The sequence below is a fragment of the Arachis stenosperma genome, chromosome 10 (assembly GCF_014773155.1).
Source record: "Arachis stenosperma cultivar V10309 chromosome 10, arast.V10309.gnm1.PFL2, whole genome shotgun sequence".
NCBI lineage: Eukaryota > Viridiplantae > Streptophyta > Magnoliopsida > Fabales > Fabaceae > Arachis > Arachis stenosperma.
Window position 1 is genome coordinate 134,728,407 of NC_080386.1, and position 20,938 is coordinate 134,749,344.

General features: G+C 31.2%; 2 protein-coding genes and 1 pseudogene across 2 annotated transcripts; 2 read left to right on the forward strand and 1 right to left on the reverse strand.

The window, feature by feature from the left end:
- Positions 1-249: 249 nt before the first annotated feature.
- On the forward strand, positions 250-11,328 carry LOC130957870 (sugar transport protein 10-like; annotated as a pseudogene).
- A 3,342-nt stretch (positions 11,329-14,670) lies between these two features.
- LOC130957871 (sugar transport protein 10-like) lies at positions 14,671-19,042 on the forward strand. Its single transcript, XM_057884709.1, has 4 exons — positions 14,671-15,123; positions 15,227-15,850; positions 15,933-16,352; positions 18,986-19,042. The coding sequence occupies exons 1-4, from the start codon at positions 14,671-14,673 to the stop codon at positions 19,040-19,042; spliced, it is 1,554 nt and encodes a 517-aa protein (XP_057740692.1).
- LOC130955313 (phosphatidylinositol/phosphatidylcholine transfer protein SFH10-like) lies at positions 17,451-18,486 on the reverse strand. Its single transcript, XM_057882153.1, has 3 exons — positions 17,918-18,486; positions 17,566-17,668; positions 17,451-17,483 (listed from the first exon to the last, which is right to left on the reverse strand). The coding sequence occupies exons 1-3, from the start codon at positions 18,469-18,471 to the stop codon at positions 17,451-17,453; spliced, it is 690 nt and encodes a 229-aa protein (XP_057738136.1). The 5' UTR covers positions 18,472-18,486.
- Positions 19,043-20,938: the final 1,896 nt, after the last annotated feature.

Consider the following 20,938-nt stretch of genomic DNA (forward strand, 5'->3'; position numbering starts at 1 on the left):
TTTAGTAGAACATCTATGATGTTTTCTTGTAACAAGCTAAGACTACATACAAATACAAGAAAAATCAATCACATCTTTGTAATAAGAAAAATTAAAATTAGAAAGATGGCAGGAGATGGCTACGTTAAAACTGGTGGACGATAATATGAAAGAGAGGTGACAGCATTCGTGTTAATTACATGTTTTGTTGTTGCCATGGAAGATTTTCTCTTTAGGTACGATTTTAGTGTCATGGGAGGAGTCACAACTATGGAACCATTATTGGATAAATTTTTTTCGGTTGTGTATCAACAAATACTGAGTGATTATGGTACCAATCAATACGGTAAGTTTGACAACCAGCTATTCTTGTTGTTCCCCTCCTCTATGTATCTTGCAGTATTAGTAACTTCTTTTTGCTATCACAACCTCAAGATTGTTTGGGCACAAGCCATCCATATTTTTGGGTGGCCTATTTTTCCTTATTGGAACACTGTTGAATGGTTTTTCAATTAACATTAAAATGTTTATCATCGATCGATAGGAATAATCATGGTTCAGTTTTTTCATAAGCTAAACTGAAACTACACTAAATCATTTTAAATAGTTTAAAAGTTGAACCAAACTATATTTCATATGATAAACCAGTTTATGGTTTATATGTTAAAATTAATTTTTAACATATAAAAATTAGTTTTAATATCTCTCTCTTCCTTGTTATTCCTCACACACAAGATATGAGTATTTGTCTAGATTATTCTTATTGGGAAGAAAAACTTCAGGGAAAAACCAAATGAGAGCACATAAGTTGAGAAGATACCACATCCAACTCAAAATCTTAAATGTGGGACCAAACTATTAACTCTTCAGTCTTTCTTATTTTCGTTAATGTGGGACTGATTCTTACACTTCTTATATACCACATATGAGTATTCGTCTTCTATACTTCACCTTGAATACTCCTCAAACCACCAGACCGGTTCACCATCGGCTCTCATCCTTTTTTTTTTAATGTGAGACTAATTCTTACACCCCTCACACACTACATATGAATATTTTTCCGGACCACCCTTGTCGAGAAGACTTTCGATACTTCTCGTTGAATACTCCTTGAACCAACTTCTTAAACCAATTGAATACTCCTTAAACCACCAGGTCAATTAACCATCGGCTCTGATACGACTTATTGGGCCACCATGGGGAGCTCTCGACCACCGAGAAGACTTCGGACAGGAGCCAAATAAGAGAACATAAAATGAAAATACACCACATTTAACTCAAAACCTTAAGATGTAAAGTTAATAGGTTTCTCAATGTAGGACTAATTCTTACATTCTTTACACTTGTTGTTTAACATTATTAGTGTGTTGTATTGTATTAAAAATAGTTTACAATCAACGAATGCTCTTATATCTAAATTCATTAACAAAATATTTATCTTTGACAATTCATCAAAAATTTAAATGACGTTTGTGATACTTATTGCTAAAATAGAAAAATTTGTGACAGTATTTAAAAGCTATTTTTAGTGTCAGTTGTGAATATTTTTAAAAATCCTACATGAGTTGCTTCCAATATGATATCCTAGAATTAAACATGTTTATCAATCAATTATTATTATCTCTACATTAGTGAGACAGAAAAAAAGAAGAAAAAAATGCAAAAAAGAATAAGCAGAAGCATAATTAATTAATAGAATATCTATGGTGTTTTCTTGTAGCAAGATAAGGCTACATACAAATACAAGAAAAATTAATCACATCTTTATAATAAGAAAAATTAAAGTTTCAAACATAGTAGGAGGTGCCTACGTTGAAACTGGTGGAAGATAATATGAGGGAGAGGTGACAACATTTGTATTAGTTACATGTTTTGTTGCTGCCATGAGAGGTCTTCTCTTTGGGTATGATGTTAGTATCACGGGAGAAATCACATCTATGGAACCATTCTTAGTTAAATTCTTTCAAGTTGTGCATCAACAAATGCTTGATGATTCCGGTACTAATCAATACTGCAAGTTAGACAACCAGCTACTCACGTTGTTTACCTCTTGTCTGTATCTTGTGGCAATAATAGCTTCTTTTTTTGCTGCCACAATCTCAAGTTTGTTTGGACACAAGCCATCCAATTTTTGCGTGGCCTATTTTTTCTTATTAGAGCATTGTTGAATGGTTGCACAATTAACGTTTAAATGCTTATCATCCATCTATAGGTATCTTCATTGTTCAGTTTTTTCATAAGCCATACTAAAAGTGTACCAAAGCATTTTAAATAGTTTAAAAGTTGAACTATTTCATATGACAAATAAATTTATAAACTGTATTATATGCTAAAATCAACTTTTTAACATATAAAAAAAGTTAGTTTTAATATCTCTCTCTCTTTCTCGCTCTTCCTTGTTACTACTCATACACACCATATGAGTATTCGTCCGGACCATCCTTGTTGGGAAGGCTTTCGATGCTTCACTTTGAATACTCCATAACCACCATATCAATTAGCAATTGCCTCTGATACCACTTTTTAGGAACTCTCGATCAGCGGAAATGACACCACATCTAACTCAAAATCTTAAGGTGTAAAATTAATAGGTCTCTCATCTTATAAACTCCTTACTTTTCTTTATTTTCTTCAATGTGAAACTAATTCTTACACTCCAGATACTTGCTTCTTAACATTATTAGTGTGTTGTATGGTATTGAAAATAGTTTACAATCAAAATATTAATGCCCTGATATCCAAATTCATTAACAAAATATTTCTCTTTGACAATTTCTCAAAAATTTAAATGACGTTTGTGATACTTATTGCAAAAATAGAAAAATCTGTGACAGTATTTGAAAGCTATTTTTAGTGTCAGTTGTGAATATTTTTAGAAAGTTTATATGAGTTGCTTTCAATGTAATACTCTATAATTAAACATGTTTATCGATCAATTATTATTACTATTACAACAGTGAGATAGAGAATAAGAAAAAAAGAGCAAAAAAGAACAAGTAGAAGCATAATTAATTAATAGAACATCTATGGTGTTTTCTTGTAGCAAGCTAAAGGCTACATACAAATACAAGAAAAATAAATCATATCTTTATTATAAAAAAAATTAAAGTTTTAAACATGGTAGGAGGTGCCTATGTTGAAACTGGTGGAAGGCAATATGAGGGAGAGGTGACAGCATTCATGTTAATTACATGTTTTGTTGCTGCCATGGGAGGTCTTCTCTTTGGGTATGATGTTGATATCACGGGAAGAATCACATCTATGGAACCATTCCTGATTAAATTCTTTCCGATTATGTATCAACAAATGCTGAATGATTACGGTACCAATCAATACTGCAAGTTTGACAACCAGTTACTCACGTTGTTCATCTCCTCTGTATCTCATGGCAATAATAGCTTATTTTTTTGTTACCACAACCTTAATATTGTTTGGACACAAGCCGTCCAAGTTTTTGCGTGGCATATTTTGAAGAACTGTTGAATGGTTGTCCAATTAACTTTTAAATGCTTATCATCGATCTATAGGAGTCTTCATGGTTCAGTTTTTTCATAAGCTAAACTAAAACTACACCAAACCATTTTAAATAATTTAAAAGTTGAATTATTTCATATAACAAACCAATTTATAAACTGGTTTATAATGTAAATCCATTTTTAACATGTAAAAAATTAGTTTCAATATCTCTCTCTTCCATGCTACTCCTTATACACCACATATGAGTATTCGTCCTGACCATCCTTGTTGGGGAGGCTTTCGACTCTTCAGTGTTCCTTAAATGTTCCTTAACATTGAATACTCCTTGAACCACCAAACCGATTAACCATCGGTTCTGATACCATCCGAGGAGACTTCGACAGGAACCAAGTAAGCGAACATAAGATAAAAAGATACCACATCCAACTCAAAACCTTATGGTGTAAAGTTAATAGGTCTCTCATCTTATAAATCAGTAGAACATCTGTAGTATTTTCTTGTAGCAAGCTCAAACTACATACAAATACAAGGAAAATCAATCACATCTTTGTAATAAGAAAAATTAAAGTTTTAAACATGATAAGAGGTGCCTATGTTAAAACTGGTGGAAGGAAACATGAGGGAGAGACGACAGCATTTGTGTTAATTTCATGTTCGGTTGCTGCCATGGGAGGTCTTATCTTTGGGTATGATGTTGGTATCACGGGAGGAATCACATCTATGGAACCACTCTTGGTTAAATTTGTGGCAATAATAGCTTCTTTTTATTGCTACCACAATCTCAAGATTGTTTGGACCCAAGCCATCCATGTTTTTATGTGGCCTATTTTTTTTATTGGAGCACTATTGTATACTTGCATAATTAACATTTAAATGCTTATCATTGGTAGATAGGAGTCTTCATGGTTCAGTTTTTTCATAAGATAAACTGAAACTGCACCAAATAATTTTAAATAGTTTAAAAATTGAACTATTTTATATGACAAACTAATTTATAAACTGGTTTATATGCTAAAATCAATTTTTCAATATATAAAAAAAATTAGTTTCAATACTTTTCTAGTTCTCTCTCTTTTTCTCTCTTCCTTGTTACTCCTCATACACCCAATACGACTTGTTGGGCCATCGTGAAGAGCTCTCGACCACCAAAGAGATTTCGGACAGGAACCAAGTAAGAAAACATAAGATGAAAAGACACTACATCAAACTCAAAACCTTAAGGCGTAAAGTTAATAGGTCTCTTCTCTTATAAACTCCTTACTCTTCCTTGTTTTTTTCAATCTGGACTAATACTTACACTCCTTACACTTGCTACTTAACAGTATTAGTGTGTTGTTATGGTATTGAAAATAGTTTACAATCAAAAGATGAATGTCCTGATACCCAAATTCATTAATAAAATATTTCTCTTTCGTAATTTTTCAAAAATTCAAATGACGTTTGTAATACTTATAGCCAAATTAAAAAAATCTGTGACAGTATTTGGAAGCTATTTCTAGTGTCAGTTGTGGATATTTTTAGAAATTTTATATGGGTTGCTTCCAATATAATACCCTATAATTAAACATGTTTATCGATCAATTATTACCAACACTAAAACAGTGAGATAGAGAAGAAGAAGAAAAAAAAAGAGCAAAAAAGAACAACCAGAAGCATAATAAATTAGTAAAACATCTGTGGTGTTTTCTTGTAGCAAGCTAAGACTACATACAAATACAAGAAAAATTAATCACATCTTTGTAATAAGAAAAATTAAAGTTTCAAACATGGCAGGAGGTGTTAATGTTAAAACTGGTGGAAGGCAATATGAGACAGAGGTGACAGTATTAGTGTTATTTACATGTTTTGTTGTTGCCATGGGAGGTCTTCTCTTTGGATATAATATTAGTATCACGGGAGGAATCACATTTATGGAACCATTTTTGGTTAAATTCTTTCCGGTTGTGTATCAACCAATGCTGGATGATTCGGTATCAATCGATACTGCAAATTGTTGGGGCACCATGGAGAGCTCTCGATCATCTGGGAGACCTTGGGGAGGAACTAAGTAAGAAAACATAAGAGAAAAAGACACCACATCAAACTCAAAACCTTAAGGTGTAAAGTTAATGGGTCTCTCATCTTATAAACTCGTCACTCTTTCTTACGTTCTTCAATGTAGGACTAATTCTTACACTCTTCACACGCCACAGACCCCTGCACAACACCTCGGGATATGCCCCATAAGATATGAAGATACCACATCTAATTCAAAATCTTAAGGTATAAAGTTAATGGCTCTAAACTCATGACTCTTCCTTGTTTTCTTCAATGTATGACTAATTCTTATACTTCTCACACACCACCACTTTTTTTTTGTTTTCTTTAATAAGGGACTAATTCTTACACTTCTCACACACCACATATGAGTATTTGTCCGGACCACCATTGTCGAAAAAACTTTCAATGCTTCACGTTGAATACTTCTTAAACCTCTCCCCCTCTCTCCCTCCCTCCCTCCCTCCCTCTCTCTCTCAAGTCAGTCACCTTTTTCACCTTTTTACTATTTTACATTACTCGATAATTATTATGTTTTTTATGTTTTTAAATTTTGAATTATTTTATTTATTTATTTTTAGCTAACTAATTGATAATGAAATCTCATGATCGATATAGCTATCTAATGAATAAGTGAGTCACTATTTTGCATTATTCCATAATTATTATGCCTTTTATGTTTTTATATTTGAAATTATTTGTATTTTTTAGTTAACTAATTATTAATGGAATACGATGATCGATTACTTGTTATCTTATTTAAAAATAGAAAATTATGACAATTATGAAAACTAGTTATTTGAAGTAAAAGCAGAGAGAGAGAAAGAGAGAGGAGAAAATCTGATAATTAATTAAAGTGAAATTAGAAATAATTTTATTTGCATTAATAGCAAACTGAACTATAAAAATTGATCTTTTATAAACTGATTTTTATATAAAAAAATAGAAACTATAGTTCTAAAAAATTGGTTTATTCAAAATAATTTTGGTTTAGTTTCAGTTCAGTTAAATTGCTTTTTTCAAAACCTTTATCAATCGAATATTTTTAGGTTTTGGTGTTGGATATTGCAATCAGGTGAGAAACATCATTAATATATAAGTTTTCTAATCCACATGCATTAATAGTTAGTTCTTTAATACTAATCATTTTTTTATTATCTGTTGTTAAAATAGTTTGTTCCAATCTACTTGTCTGAGATGACTTTGGCTAAATTTAGAGGAGTACTCAACATTGGGTTTCAAATGATGATCACAGTCAGAATTTTAAGTGTTAGTCTCATCAACTATGCAACTTTGAAGCATAAAAATGGATAGAGAGTATCTTTGGGAATTAGAGCTGTGTCAGCAGTTTTGCTGTGTATAGGGTCTTTTTGTTTAGAGAAAATACCAAACTCTTTGATTGAAAGAGAATAATACGTAAAAGTTAAGACAATGTTGTAGAAAATCTGTGGTACTAACAATGTTGATGTGGAATATCAAGATCTTATTGATGCAAGTGAGGCAGCTAGTAAGATGGAAAACCCATGGAAGAACATTATACGACACAAATATAGGCCACAACTCACTTTCTGCTCTTTCATTCCGGTCTCCCAACAATTCACTGGAATTAATGTCATCATGTTTTATGCTCCAGTACTTTTTATCATTTTGGGCTTTGGCAGTGATGCCTCCCTCATGTCGGCAGTTATTGTTGGGCCATCGTGAAGAGCTCTCGACCAGCAGGGAGACTTCGGGGAGAAATCAAGTGGTATCAAAGCCGATGGTGGTCCGACAAGGGGTATCAGAGCCGATGGTTAATCGGTCATGGTGGCCCAACAAGTAGTATCAGAGTTAATGGTGGCCTAACAAGTGGTATCAGAGCCGATGGTTAATCGGTCAAGTTTAAGGAGTATTCAAGGTGAAGCGTCGAAAGTCTTCCTGGCAAAGATAGTTCGGAAGGCGTGTTCCGCGGTGTGGTGTGGCAGTGTGATGGACGAATACTCAAATGTAGTGGAAGAGTTAGAGTGGAGTTGATGCTTGATGTGGAGATGATTCACACTTGAAGGGGAGATTGATATTGCAGGTGTGAGAAGTAGTGTATGAAATTAGCTCTACATTGAAGAAAGCAATAAAGAGTGAGGAGTTTATTAGATGAGAGACCCATTAACTTACTACCTTAAGGTTTTGAGTTGGATGTGGTGTCTTCTCATCTTATGTTTTCTCACTTGATTCCTTTCTGAAATCTCTCTGGTGGTCGAGAGCTCCCCACGGTAGCCCAACAAGTGGTATCAGAGCCGATGGTGGCCCAACAAGGGATATCAGAGCCGATGGATAATCGATCATAGTGGCCCAACGAATGGTATCAGAGTCAATGGTGGCCTAATAGTTATCACAGGAGGTGTTAATGTTCTTGCTACACTTGTTTCTCAAGGGTGGCAGACAAATTAAATTTGGAAGAAGGATGTTGTTTCTCGAAGGTGGCATTTAGATGCATGTTTGTCAGGTAAAAAATAAATTTATGGAGAAAATTAATTATCAGGTAAAATATCTCCGTATAAAAGTAATAACTAAAAAGTTAATATATATTATACTAAACGGTTTAATTAGTTATTATCTTTACAAGATATCTTGTATGGGTAGTCAGATTAATATTTTCTATTCAGTCATTTTGTGTAACTAAAGAATGAAAGAATAATGTTGATGTATTTGCAAGGGAGCACTCTAGTAGTTAATGAATTAGATGAGGAAAGTACAATGCTTTCTGATCTCGCCATCTAAGTCGGTGAAGCAATAAAGACGATTTTGAGAAGGACGCATGGCTTAATTACCCTATTGATCTGGGTTGGCGAAAATTACTTTCTTGAATCTTATTCGATCACATGCTTTGATTAAGTGTTGACATTAATTAAAAAGATCGTTAATTTTTATGGTTAACTCATTATTTAATTTATGTTTCCATAAAAAAGAGGTGATTCATATGAATACAAACTTTACATGGTTATTTTGCTAATAGAAAACAATTAATATATGGTAAATTTTATCTAACTCTCTCAAAAATAACATATAATTTATTTTTTATGATGTGTCAATTTTTAATTGGTTGATATTTTAATTAATTTGATTATTGACTATATTAATAACTTAAAATTTACTCCTTCTCTAATGAATTTCACTCTATTTTAATATTTTTTGTCATGAATCTTTAATTGTTGTCAAAATTAGATAATACTAAAAGTTAAAATTAGAGTCTATATTTGTTATTGTTAGGTCATCAAATTAAAAAGAAATATACTTTTAAACATGATATTGCATCGAATGTTATAATAACAAATTTTTTATATATTTAAATGATAAATTATTTTTTTTTAAGAATGATATTTTTTTTCTCGTGGCCATTGTTTTTTTATTAAATCAAAACCTCTAAACACTTCCCAAACTATATCTAAATGTTCTTTATGCTAAGACGAGTTTCCATTGCTTTGTTCTAGCTATAGAGTCTAATTATTTATTAATTAGAACCAATATTGTTTAAGTTAGTAAATTTGTTATATATGATTCTTCAATAATTTCTTCCATTATATTATTCCAACAGTTTCTTCTTCTTTAGTGAAGAAGATTATCTATTTTAAATAACAAGCTAATTATAAATGGTCTCTATTATAATTAAAATACTAATTTTAGTTAAATTTAAGAAATTTAAATTAATAGTATAATTAGTAATTAAATTAAAATATTAATTAATAAAAATTAATAAATCATAAAAAATAAATTACATGTTATTTTAGAAATAATTTAATAGAATTTACCATTTTAATATATGCATAAAAGCGAGAAATTTGAAATTATATGAGATAAATGATTAAGTAGAGATTTGATCCAGATTGAAAGGATGCTAATAAGAAAATCTGATAATTAATTAAAGTGAAATTCGAAATAAGTTTTATTTGGATTAATAGCAAACTGAACTATAAAAATTGATCTTTTATAAACTGATTTTTATATAAAAAAAAAGAAACTATAATTTTATAAAATTGGTTTATTTAAAATAATTTTGGTTTAGTTTCAGTTCAGTTAAACTACTTTTTTTGATATCCTTATCAGTCGAATATTTTTAGGTTTTGGTGTTGGATATTTCAATCAAGTGAAAAACAACATCATTAATATATAAGTTTTTTAATCTACATGCATTAATAGTTAGTTCTTTAAGACTAATCATTTTTTTATTATCTGTTGTTAAAATTATTTGTGTCAATTTATTTATCTGAAATGGCTCTGGCTAAAATTAGAGGAGTATTCAACATTGGGTTTCAAATGATGATCACAGTCAGAATCTAGCTGTAAATCTCATCAACTATGCAACTTCGAAGCATAAAAATGGATGGAGAGTATCATTGGAAATTAGAGCTGCGCCAGCAATTTTGCGGTGTGTAAGGTCTCTTTGCTTAGAGAAAACACTAAACTCTTTGATTGAAAGAGGGCAACACGTAAAAGTCAAGACAATATTGCAGAAAATCTGTGGCACTATTAATGTTGATGAAGGAATATCAAGATCTTGTTGATGCAAGCGAGGCAGCTAGTAAGGTGGAAAACACATGGAAGAACATTATACGACGCAGATATAGGCCACAACTCACTTTCTGCTCTTTCATTTCGGTCTCCCAACAACTCACCGAAATTAATGTCATCATGTTTTATACTCCAGTACTTTTTACCATTTTGGGCTTTGGTAGTGATGCCTCCCTCATGGCTACAGTTATTGTTGGGCCACTGTGGAGAGCTCTCGACCAACAGGGAGAAATCAAGTGGTATCAGAGCCGATGGTGGCCCGACAAGGGGTATCAGAGCCAATGGTTAATCGGTCATGGTGGCTCAACAAGTAGTATCAGAGTTAATGGTGGCCTAACAAGTGGTATTAGAGTCGATGGTTAATCGGTCCAGTTTAAGGACTATTCAAGATGAAGCATTGAAAGTCTTCCCAACAAAGATAATTTGGTAGGCGTGTTCCGCGATGTGGTGCGGCAGTGTGATGGACGAATACTCAAATGTAGTCGAGGAGTTAGAGGGGAGTTGATACTTGATGTGGAGATGATTCACACTTGAGGGGAAGATTGATGTTACAAGTGTGAGGAGTAGTGTATGAAATTAATTCTACATTGAAGAAAACAATAAAGAGTGAGGAGTTTACAAGATGAAAGACCCATTAACTTACTACCTTAAGGTCCTGAGTTGGATGTGGTGTCTTCTCATTTTATGTTTTCTCACTTGATTCCTTCCCGAAATCTCCCTAGTGATCAAGAGCTCTCCACGGTAGCTTAACAAGTGGTATCGGAGCCGATGGTAGCCCAACAAGGGTATCAGAGCCGATGGTTAATCGGTCATGGTGGCCCAACGAGTGGTATCAGAGTCAATGATGACCTAACAATTATCACAGGGGGTGTTAATATTCTTACGACACTTGTTTCTATTTTTTGTGTAGACAAATTTAGAAGAAGGATATTGTTTCTCGAAAGTGACAGACAAATTTGTATGAAGGATATTGTTTCTCGAAGGTGGCATTCAGATATTTGTTTATCAGGTAAAAAATAAATTTATGGAGTAAATTAATTATCCGGTAAAATATCTCGGTATAAAAGTAATAACTAAAAAGTTAATATATATTATATTAAATGATTTAATTAGTTATTATCTTTACAAAATATTTTGTATGGGTAGTCATATTAATATTTTCTATTCAGTAATTTTATGTAACTAAAGAACAAAAGAATAATGTTGATGTGTTTGCAAGAGAGCGCTCTAATAGTTAATGAATTAGCTGAGGAAGGTACAATACTTTCTGATCTCGCCATGAGTCGGTGAAGCAGTAAAAACGCTTTTGAGAAGGACACATTACTTAATTACCCTATTGACCCGGGTTGGCAGAAATTGCTTTCTTGAATCCTGCTCAACCACATACTTTGATTAAGTATTGAAAAAATATTAATTAATAAAAAATTAACAAATCATAAAAAATAAATGACATATTATTTTAAAAATAATTTAATAGACCTTAATATATGCATAAAAGCAAAAAATTTAAAATTATATGAGATAAATGATTAAGTAGAGATTTGATCGGAATTGAAGGGATGCTAATAAGCTAAACTTGTTTTTGAAAACTATTCCGATATATTCGATCCATATAATATAAATATATAATTTTGTGCGGTGGCGCCGGCAAGGTATAAAAAATAAAAAGAATTCTATTTTTATATAAATTTATTTTTCATAAAAAATACTTTTATTTTTATGGTATAAAAGATAAGTTTATAATCATTTTTCGCATATTAATCATTTAAAAAATAAAAAATTTATAAAATGTACTTTATTTAATAAAAAAATGACAGAAAAAAAATCTCTTGACAAATCTATTAAAATAGATCTTGAACGTTATTGAATTTGAATATATGCAAAAATATTTTAACTTTTAAATTAAAAAAAAAAAGTCAAATAGATGTGTAGTTAGAGTTTGTGTGTCATATCTAAAAAGATAAAATGCATATATAAACTAAGATGAAATTAAAATTATACAATTCACCCAAAATAAAAAATGTTACATAGATCTCCCAACTGGACGTTTTTATGCAAATCAAATAAGACCCGTTCGAATTACACAATCTAACACTAATTCGAATCGGTGCAATTCGAATTACCATAGAAAATACAAATCAAATCTGTTCAATTTAATTTATGCACGGACAAAATCTTAGAGTAAATCCAATCACATTGATTTTCTAGTTATATATGCACGTGAGCACCCACTAATTCGAATGACACCAATTCGAATTACAGGCAGTTTATTTCCTTGTATAATCGAACTTAACTGATTTAAATTACCATAAACTTAACTTATTAATTTTTATATGTTATTTTTAAGTTAATAAATAAATAAATATTATTTTTTATTATAATAGTAAAAAATTATAGCATACTAAAATAGAATATTAGAAAAAATACTATATAATATAAAAATATATACTAAAAAAATTATAATAAATTTAAAAAGATAATATTATAATTTAATATCATATTTTTTTTAGTTATTATCTACTTAAAATTAATTTTAATTAATATTATTCAAATAATATTTATTTTATTAAAATTAATTTCAGTATAAAATTGTCAAACATAAATTATTTTCAACTCTTATTCATAAATTGAATTAAAAATAACATATAAAAATTTAACAACTTTTTAAATATTCTTTCTATAATAAAAAATAATATTTATTTATTAAATTAAAAATAATATATAAAATAACATATTTTAGTACTCTTTTTAAGTACTCTCAATAAGTTTAACGTAACGTGACATTTATAAGGAAGTTTTTTTATTATTTATAGTAAATATTTATAATAATTAATTTTTTTTAATTTACTATTGAATGTATTCTTTATTATATTTATTATGGGTATTATTAAATGAAGAAAAAGTCTAGCGGCCAGCAACTTTATTAAATTCGGTCCTGCATGTAACCAGCAAAGAAAAGTGAATTATTAGATGAAATCTCACACCAATCTCACACCATTAAAATTACCATTTATGGCTATTTGATGGCTACAAATCACAAAAGTTGCTAGACCCCTGGCACTACTCTTAAATGTAATGTTATTGTACTTTTATTGTATTCATTATTTTTTAAATTTGTTATAATTTTTTTTATACTTTTTCTAGTATATTTTTTTATATTATATAATATTTTTTCTAGTATCCTATTTTTAGTATGCTATAATTTTTTACTATTATAATAAAAATTGATAAGTTAAGTTCATAGTAATTCAAATCAGTTAAGTTCGAATTATATAAGTAAATAAATTACTTGTAATTCGAATTGGTGTCATTTGAATTAGTGGGTGTTCACGTGCATGTATAATTTGAATCAATATGATTCAATTTATTTTAAAATTTTGTTCCTACATAAATCGAATCGGACAGATTCAATTTACATTTCTTATGGTAATTTAAATTGTACCGATTCGAATTAGTATTGAATTGTGTAATTCGAATGGATCTCATTCGATTTACATAAAAACCTCCAATAATTGGGAGATTTCCGTAACGTTTTTTATTTTCGGTAAATAGTGTAATTTTGATTTCATCTTGATTTATATTTACATTTTACCCTATCTAAAAACATATGCTATTTCTTTTTATATAATATACTCTAGGACGAATCAAGTAGAGATAAAATAGAATATTTTTTAATTTGAAAGATTCCATATAAAATTACCCTTATAAAATGAAATAAAAAACAAAAAGAAAATTTTTATTTTTATTTGTTTAATAAACTGATTTATATATATTTTTTATAATGTATTTAACTAATAACATATTATATAAGTGAATATATTTATTAGGTATAGTTGTAGATCTAAAGTATCTAATAATGATATTGCAAAAAGAGAATTTGTAAAGGACAAATTTTTAACAAATTTGCCACTTCACTCTATGTATACTTTCGTCTGATGATAATATGTCAAATTAAAATTAAACTCCAATGATAGGCAATATTCTTTATCTAGTCAGCATTACTTGTACTTGTATTTTTAGAGTACTCCCGACATTAAAGCGATAGATGTAGGCAATATTTTTTATCTAGTCAGCATTACTTGTACTTGTATTTTTAGAATACTCCCGACATTAAAGCGATAAATATGTTAGTTGAAACAATATCATAACTAAAATTGCGTAACACGGATTAGAACCATATGACAGAGTTATTAGTGCATTTGTATGGTATTAAAAACAGTTTATAGTCAAAAGATAAAAGTCCTGGTATCTCGATTCATTAATAAAATATTTAGAGGTTTGACAGTTTCTTAAAGAATGAAATGACGTGTGTGGATACTTATCGCTAAAATAGAAAAATCAGTGACAGTAATTGAAAGTTATTTTTAGTGTCAGTTATAAATATTTTTAGAAATTTATCGTGGATTGTTTCTAATGTAATACTCTATAAATTAAACATGTTTATCCATTAATTATTATTATTACTACAACAGTGAGATAGAGAAGAAAAAAAAAAGAGACCATCAAAAAATGAGCCAAAAACTTAATTACTTAGTAGAATATTTGTAGTGTTTTTTTAGCAAACTAAAACTACATACAAAGGCCAGAAAAATCGATCACATCTTTGTAGTAAGAAAAATTAAAGTTTGAAAGATGGCAGGAGGAGCTCACATTGAAACTGGGGGACGACATTACGAGGGAGAGGTGACCGCATTTGTATTAATTACATGTTTCGTTGCTGCCATGGGAGGCCTTCTTTTTGGGTATGATCTTGGTATCACAGGAGGAGTCACATCTATGGAACCATTTTTGGTTAAATTTTTTCCCACTGTGTATAAACAAATGCTTGATGATTCTAGTACTAATCAATATTGCAAGTTTGACAACCAGCTACTCACGTTATTCACCTCCTCTTTGTATCTTGCGGCATTAATAGCTTCATTTTTTGCTGCCACAACCACAAGAATGTTCGGACGCAAGCCATCCATGTTTTTGGGTGGCTTATTTTTTCTTATTGGAGCACTGTTGAATGGCTTCGCAATTAATGTTGAAATGCTTATCATTGGTCGAATATTTCTAGGTTTTGGTGTCGGATATTGCAATCAGGTAAGAAACGACATCATTAATATAAAAGTTTTCTAATCCGCATGCATTAATACTTAGTTCTTTAAGACTAATAATTGTTTTTTATGATCTCTTGTTAAAATAGTCTGTGCCGATTTACTTGTCTGAGATGGCTCCAGCTAAAATTAGAGGAGCACTCAATATTGGGTTTCAAATGATGATCACACTCGGAATCCTAGGTGCAAACCTCATCAATTATGCAACCTCGAGGCATAAAAATGGATGGAGAGTATCTTTGGGACTTGGAGCTGTGCCAGCAATTTTGCTGTGTGTAGGGTCTCTTTGTTTAGAGGAAACACCAAACTCTTTAATTGAAAGAGGACAACATGTAAAAGCCAAGACAATGTTGCAGAAAGTCCGTGGCACGAACAATGTTGATGAGGAATATCAAGATCTTGTTGATGCAAGTGAGGCAGCTAGTAAGGTGGAAAACCCATGGAAGAACATTACACGACGCAGATATAGGCCACAACTCACTTTCTGCTCTCTCATTCCGTTCTTCCAACAACTCACTGGAATTAATGTCATTATGTTTTATGCTCCAGTACTTTTTACCATTTTGGGTTTTGGCAATGATGCTTCGCTCATGTCTGCAGTTATCACAGGAGGTGTTAATGTTCTTGCTACATTTGTCTCTGTTTTCTGTGTAGACAAATTTGGAAGAAGGATATTATTTCTTGAAGGTGGCATTCAGATGCTTGTTTGTCAGGTAAAAATAAATTTATATAAAAAATTTTATATGTATGTATGTATGACGCGACTAAGCAAGATTACTATTGCATGGATTGTAGATTGTGGTTGGAGTCATGATCGGTTTGAAGTTTGGATTGAATGGTCAAGGATCATTTAACAAAGGAGAAGCAGACATCCTGTTGGTGTTTATATGTTTATACGTTGCAGCATTTGCATGGTCATGGGGGCCACTAGGTTGGTTGGTACCAAGCGAAATATGTTCTCTTGAAATTCGCGCAGCAGGCCAAGCTATTAATGTGGCAGTGAACATGTTCTTTACTTTTGGCATCGGTCAAATCTTTCTTAGCTTGCTTTGCCACTTGAAGTTTGGTCTCTTTTTCTTCTTTGGTTCTTGGGTGCTTGTTATGACCATTTTCATTGCCTTCTTGTTACCCGAGACTAAAAACGTCCCTGTTGAAGAAATGAACTATGTTTGGAAGTCCCACTGGTTTTGGAACAAGTATATACCTGATGATGCCGTTCCACCAGCTTACAATAGTTCCAAAGCTGCTCCTTGAAGTTAATTAGCGAATCATTAAATAATCTTTTGTTCTCAGATAGGGATCAATATAGTTTTTATTCTTGCTACTTTCACAAAAATAAGGATTAAAAAAAAAAAAGACTTATCAGATCAAGCTTATATGCAAAGATATTCTTTGGCATAAGGGATATTTCTTCATGTAACTTCCCAACATATCAAATTATTGAGTAGAAATAAGATTGATTTCTTGAACTTTTATCTCTTCATATCATTCATTCCCTCCCCCTCTTTCTTCTATTATATCTAGTACATTTTATATGATCATTAGATTTTCTTGGTGAGAAAAAAAAAAAAAAAACAAAAGTAAGTTTTCTTGGGTGCAGATTTATATATAAAGCAAATTAATTATCCGGTAAATATCTTTATGTAAAAGTAATAGTTAAAAAGTTAATATATATTATATCAAAACGGTTTAATTAGTTTTATTTTTATAAGACATTTTCACATAAGTAGTCATATTAATATATGCTTTGATTAAGTGTTGACATGAATTAAAAAGATCATTAATTTTGATAGTTAGTTCATTATTTAAGTAATATTTCCATAAAAAAGAGGTAATCCTTATGAATACAAACTTTACATGGTTATTTTGCTAATAGAAAATAATTAATATATGCATAAAGGGGAGAAATTATATGAGATGAATTGAACGAGAATGGGAGGATGCTAATAAGCTAAGCTTGTTTCTGAAAACTACCCCGATATATCCCATCCATATAATATAATTTGGTGTGGTGGGGCCGGCGTGGTGTAGATAGCTTCCTTAGCTTGTTGGTATATCTCTCTGATTGGCTTCGTTCTCTTTAATAATCAAGTTGAAGTGTGTGTCGCTCAACCATGATTGATTCGTTTTTCATTTAATTAGGGCATGGGGTGATTGGCCATCCTTTTAATTTGTCTCCTTTGATAGATCGATCCAATGCCTCTCATCCATCTCTGCTTTCTCCTTCAACTTCAAGTGTGCCTCTCATCCTCATGCATCACTTGGAATGTTGCTGTTTCATCTGTATATTGTTTCCTCCTCAATCCTAGCTAGCTAGCTACTGTTCTCCTCCTCATTGTCATACATCTAATCGAGCAAACTCACTCAATTAATTACTTATTTATCTCTAATGGTAATGCATGCATGCACGTACATACGTAGGGCGTACCTTGCAGAGTATATCGGGGTCATTCCAAGGTCCCTTGTCGGAAAGCATACAGCCCCCTTTATCTGCACATGTGCAAGTACCACCGAAGAATTCTGGAAGTTCACTGACGAGGATGATATAATAGGCAACTTAGAAAGAGCAGAGCGAGCGAAATAAGAAACGAGGAATGTTAGGAGGCCATCAGGTTTTGTGATTTGTAGCCATCAATTATCATTAATGTTTTTAATAGTATGAAATTACTCATTTTTCTTTTGATAATTAAGTGTTGACAAATTTTAATGAAATTGCTGTCCTTCTAGACTTTCCTCGTAAGAAACTGAATTAACTAGTACGTATGTAGGTAGGTAGGTACCTGGCATCAATGATTTCAAGCAACTTGCTCTGGTAGTTGTTACCGAAGACGTGGATTTTGGAGGCGGTCTTAGGATCGAGGAAGGTCTTAACAGTGTTCCACAAGATCCGGAAACCAGGACCAGCATTGATGATGAACATACGATGCAAGGTCTCAGGATAGTAGTCAGCAGTGATCTTCTGGAGGCGATTGATGAGGTCCCTAGCAGCTTTATTCATGTTCTTAAGCCCCACGTCTTGAACATCCAAGATCACAGTGCTCTGCCCAATGTGCTTTCCGGCAGCAACAGAGCAAGCAGGGAATTTGAGATGGTTGGCCCTCTCGAACTCCTTCACCTGATACCTGATGTAACGGTCAAGAGTCGTGACCTGCATAAGCTTGTTGGAGTCAACCTGACCCACTCTCTCTATGTACACCGGTCTTCCATCCTTGTCAACTCCATGGTGCCCCTGCGGATAGTGTTTGAGAACCTCATGAATCTCATTGAACTCGAAATCCTCCATTATGCTCTCTACTCCGAACTCCCTCCTCCATTCAAGCATGTTTGCCCACATCTGCTTTGTTTTCTCCACATCCAGCTTCCTCGCTCGAAGGAATCTCAGCATCATGTGCTCGTCATCGTGTTTTGAAGGCAAAAGACCTTCCTCTATCAGTGCTCTCCGAAGCCCTTTAACCGCTTCCACTTCTTCTCCGCTTACTTCCCCGTCTTCCCAAACACGCATCATCTTCCTCTGCCTCTTGCTACTTCTTTCAACACCTCTACCTTCTAAATCAAATCCACCTTCTCAATAGCTTAAGACTTACCACCACCTTTATAACTTGCATCTGAATTGCCAAACATCATATCATTACTTTGATCTTGTAAGCTTACTCAAATAAAGATATCAAGTTTAACATTAAGGATGCCGCATTGTTTGAAAAAAAAAAAAAAGAGTAATTATTAAGTCATCAAAATTTTGTCATTATCATATTATTCATAGGCTTTATGATCGAAGGTGCAGCCAAATGGATCCCAGCAATGGGGTGTATATGAAGAAGATGATGATGTTACCTTTCGAGATATATTAGTTACTAGGATCAAGATGGTACTTTCGTGAGTTTTCGCTAAGAATGAAAAGGGATTGAAAGGCCATACAAAATTGCAAAAGTGATGGGCCAAATATAACTTCCAGAATGAGGCCATGATAGGGCGCGCCAAAATGGACAACCTACCTTGGTATAATCCATCTTTAGATCTTTTTTATTTATTATTATTATTATTTACTTGTATCGTATTAGCCATTGTGTTATTTAGGGTGTCCTTTAAACATATATACAACTTGTTTTAAAAATCCTCATTTATAGTATACAGTATTTTTAACTAAAATGGATGTATATTTTACTTACTATTGTGGAGTAACGTTGGTTAATTTAATCACCTAATATAGTCTAGTTAAAAATAAATTTAGTTATAAGCGCCAAAGATTGTAAAACATATATTTGTTTGTGGTTGCTCTCCATATATAACACATTTTAGTATTTTACCCGATTTAAGGCAAAGGCGCAACCCTTAATTTAATAGTATTTATTTAACTATATAGAGGTAGGTAGAACAAACAATATATAAAGGATTTCCCATGATCCAGAATTGGGCGTTGTACTTGGGATTCCAAGTTTATGTATGTATGATGAAAACTAGATCTATTTACATTGGAACCCATCATAAGAACCGGAGTGCATTAGTATGAAACATTCTTAGGCACATCCATTCCATGTAAAGAATAATGATTGGCATTCATATTAGGTGACTACTCCAATGAAGATTTTATGATTATTATCATGTGAAGATATTTCATTTTGACCATTGAATAATAGATTGTAGGACTTGATTTTTATTTAAAGTAAAAGTGTTACCTTTATTCAAAGTGTTGCTAAACAAATAAGTTACACTTTTTAAATAAGAATCATCATGAGATGATGTTTTTGACATCTTCATCGGAATAGTTACCTTCATATTAAGCAGATCTAGAGACATTGCGTTTCGTACTAATTTAATGCGAAAAAACTCTTAGAAAAGGGAAAAAGATTCCTGCTAAATTAGAAATAGATGGGACAAGGAGACTATTAGCTCCGGCGATATCTATGACTAACTGTGCTAGGTAATCAACAAGAGATGGAGCCAATTATAACTAATTAGTAAAATTTTTTTATTTTTTTTAAAAAAATATAAATTTAAATTATCATAAAAAAATCTAAAATTAAATAAAAAATATTTAAAATATAAAAAATATTTAAAATCAAATGAAAACAAACATATAAAATTATTATAAAAAGAATATCCAAAATCTTATAAAAAATATCTAACATATAACAAAAAAAAATCCAAAATATAATAAAAAAGAGATATCTAAAATCATTTCAAAAATTCAAATTCTACAAGAAGAACAAAGAGGAGGAAAAACATGAATAAAAAAAGAATATATGAACCATAATAAAAAGAAACATCTAAAACCTAAGAAAAATAAAATATTCAAAAATTATTTTAAAAAATTCAAAATCTAATAAAATGAGACATCCAAAATTATTCAAAAAAGAACATCCGATGACTAAGAAAAGACGTATCTAAAATTACTTTAAAAAATCATCAAAAACCAAAAAAAAAACATCGAAAAAAAATATATATCCGAAATCTAAGAAAAAAAAAAACATCTAAAACCTAAGAAAAATAAAATATCCAAAAATTATTTTAAAAAATTCAAAATCTAATAAAACGAGACATCTAAAATTATTCAAAAAAAAATATCTGATGACTAAGAAAAGACGCATCTAAAATTATTTTAAAAAATTATCAAAAATCCAAAAAGAAGAAACATCGAAAACAAAAAAAAAATATCCAAAATCTAAAAAAAAATCTAAAATTAGCAAAACGAATCATCCAAAACCAAAAAAAATAAAAAGATCTTACGCGAAAAATAAGAAAAAGATCTTACGCCGAGGAGATGATGGGGAGATCGCGGCTAGAAAACTATTCCAATGATGTGG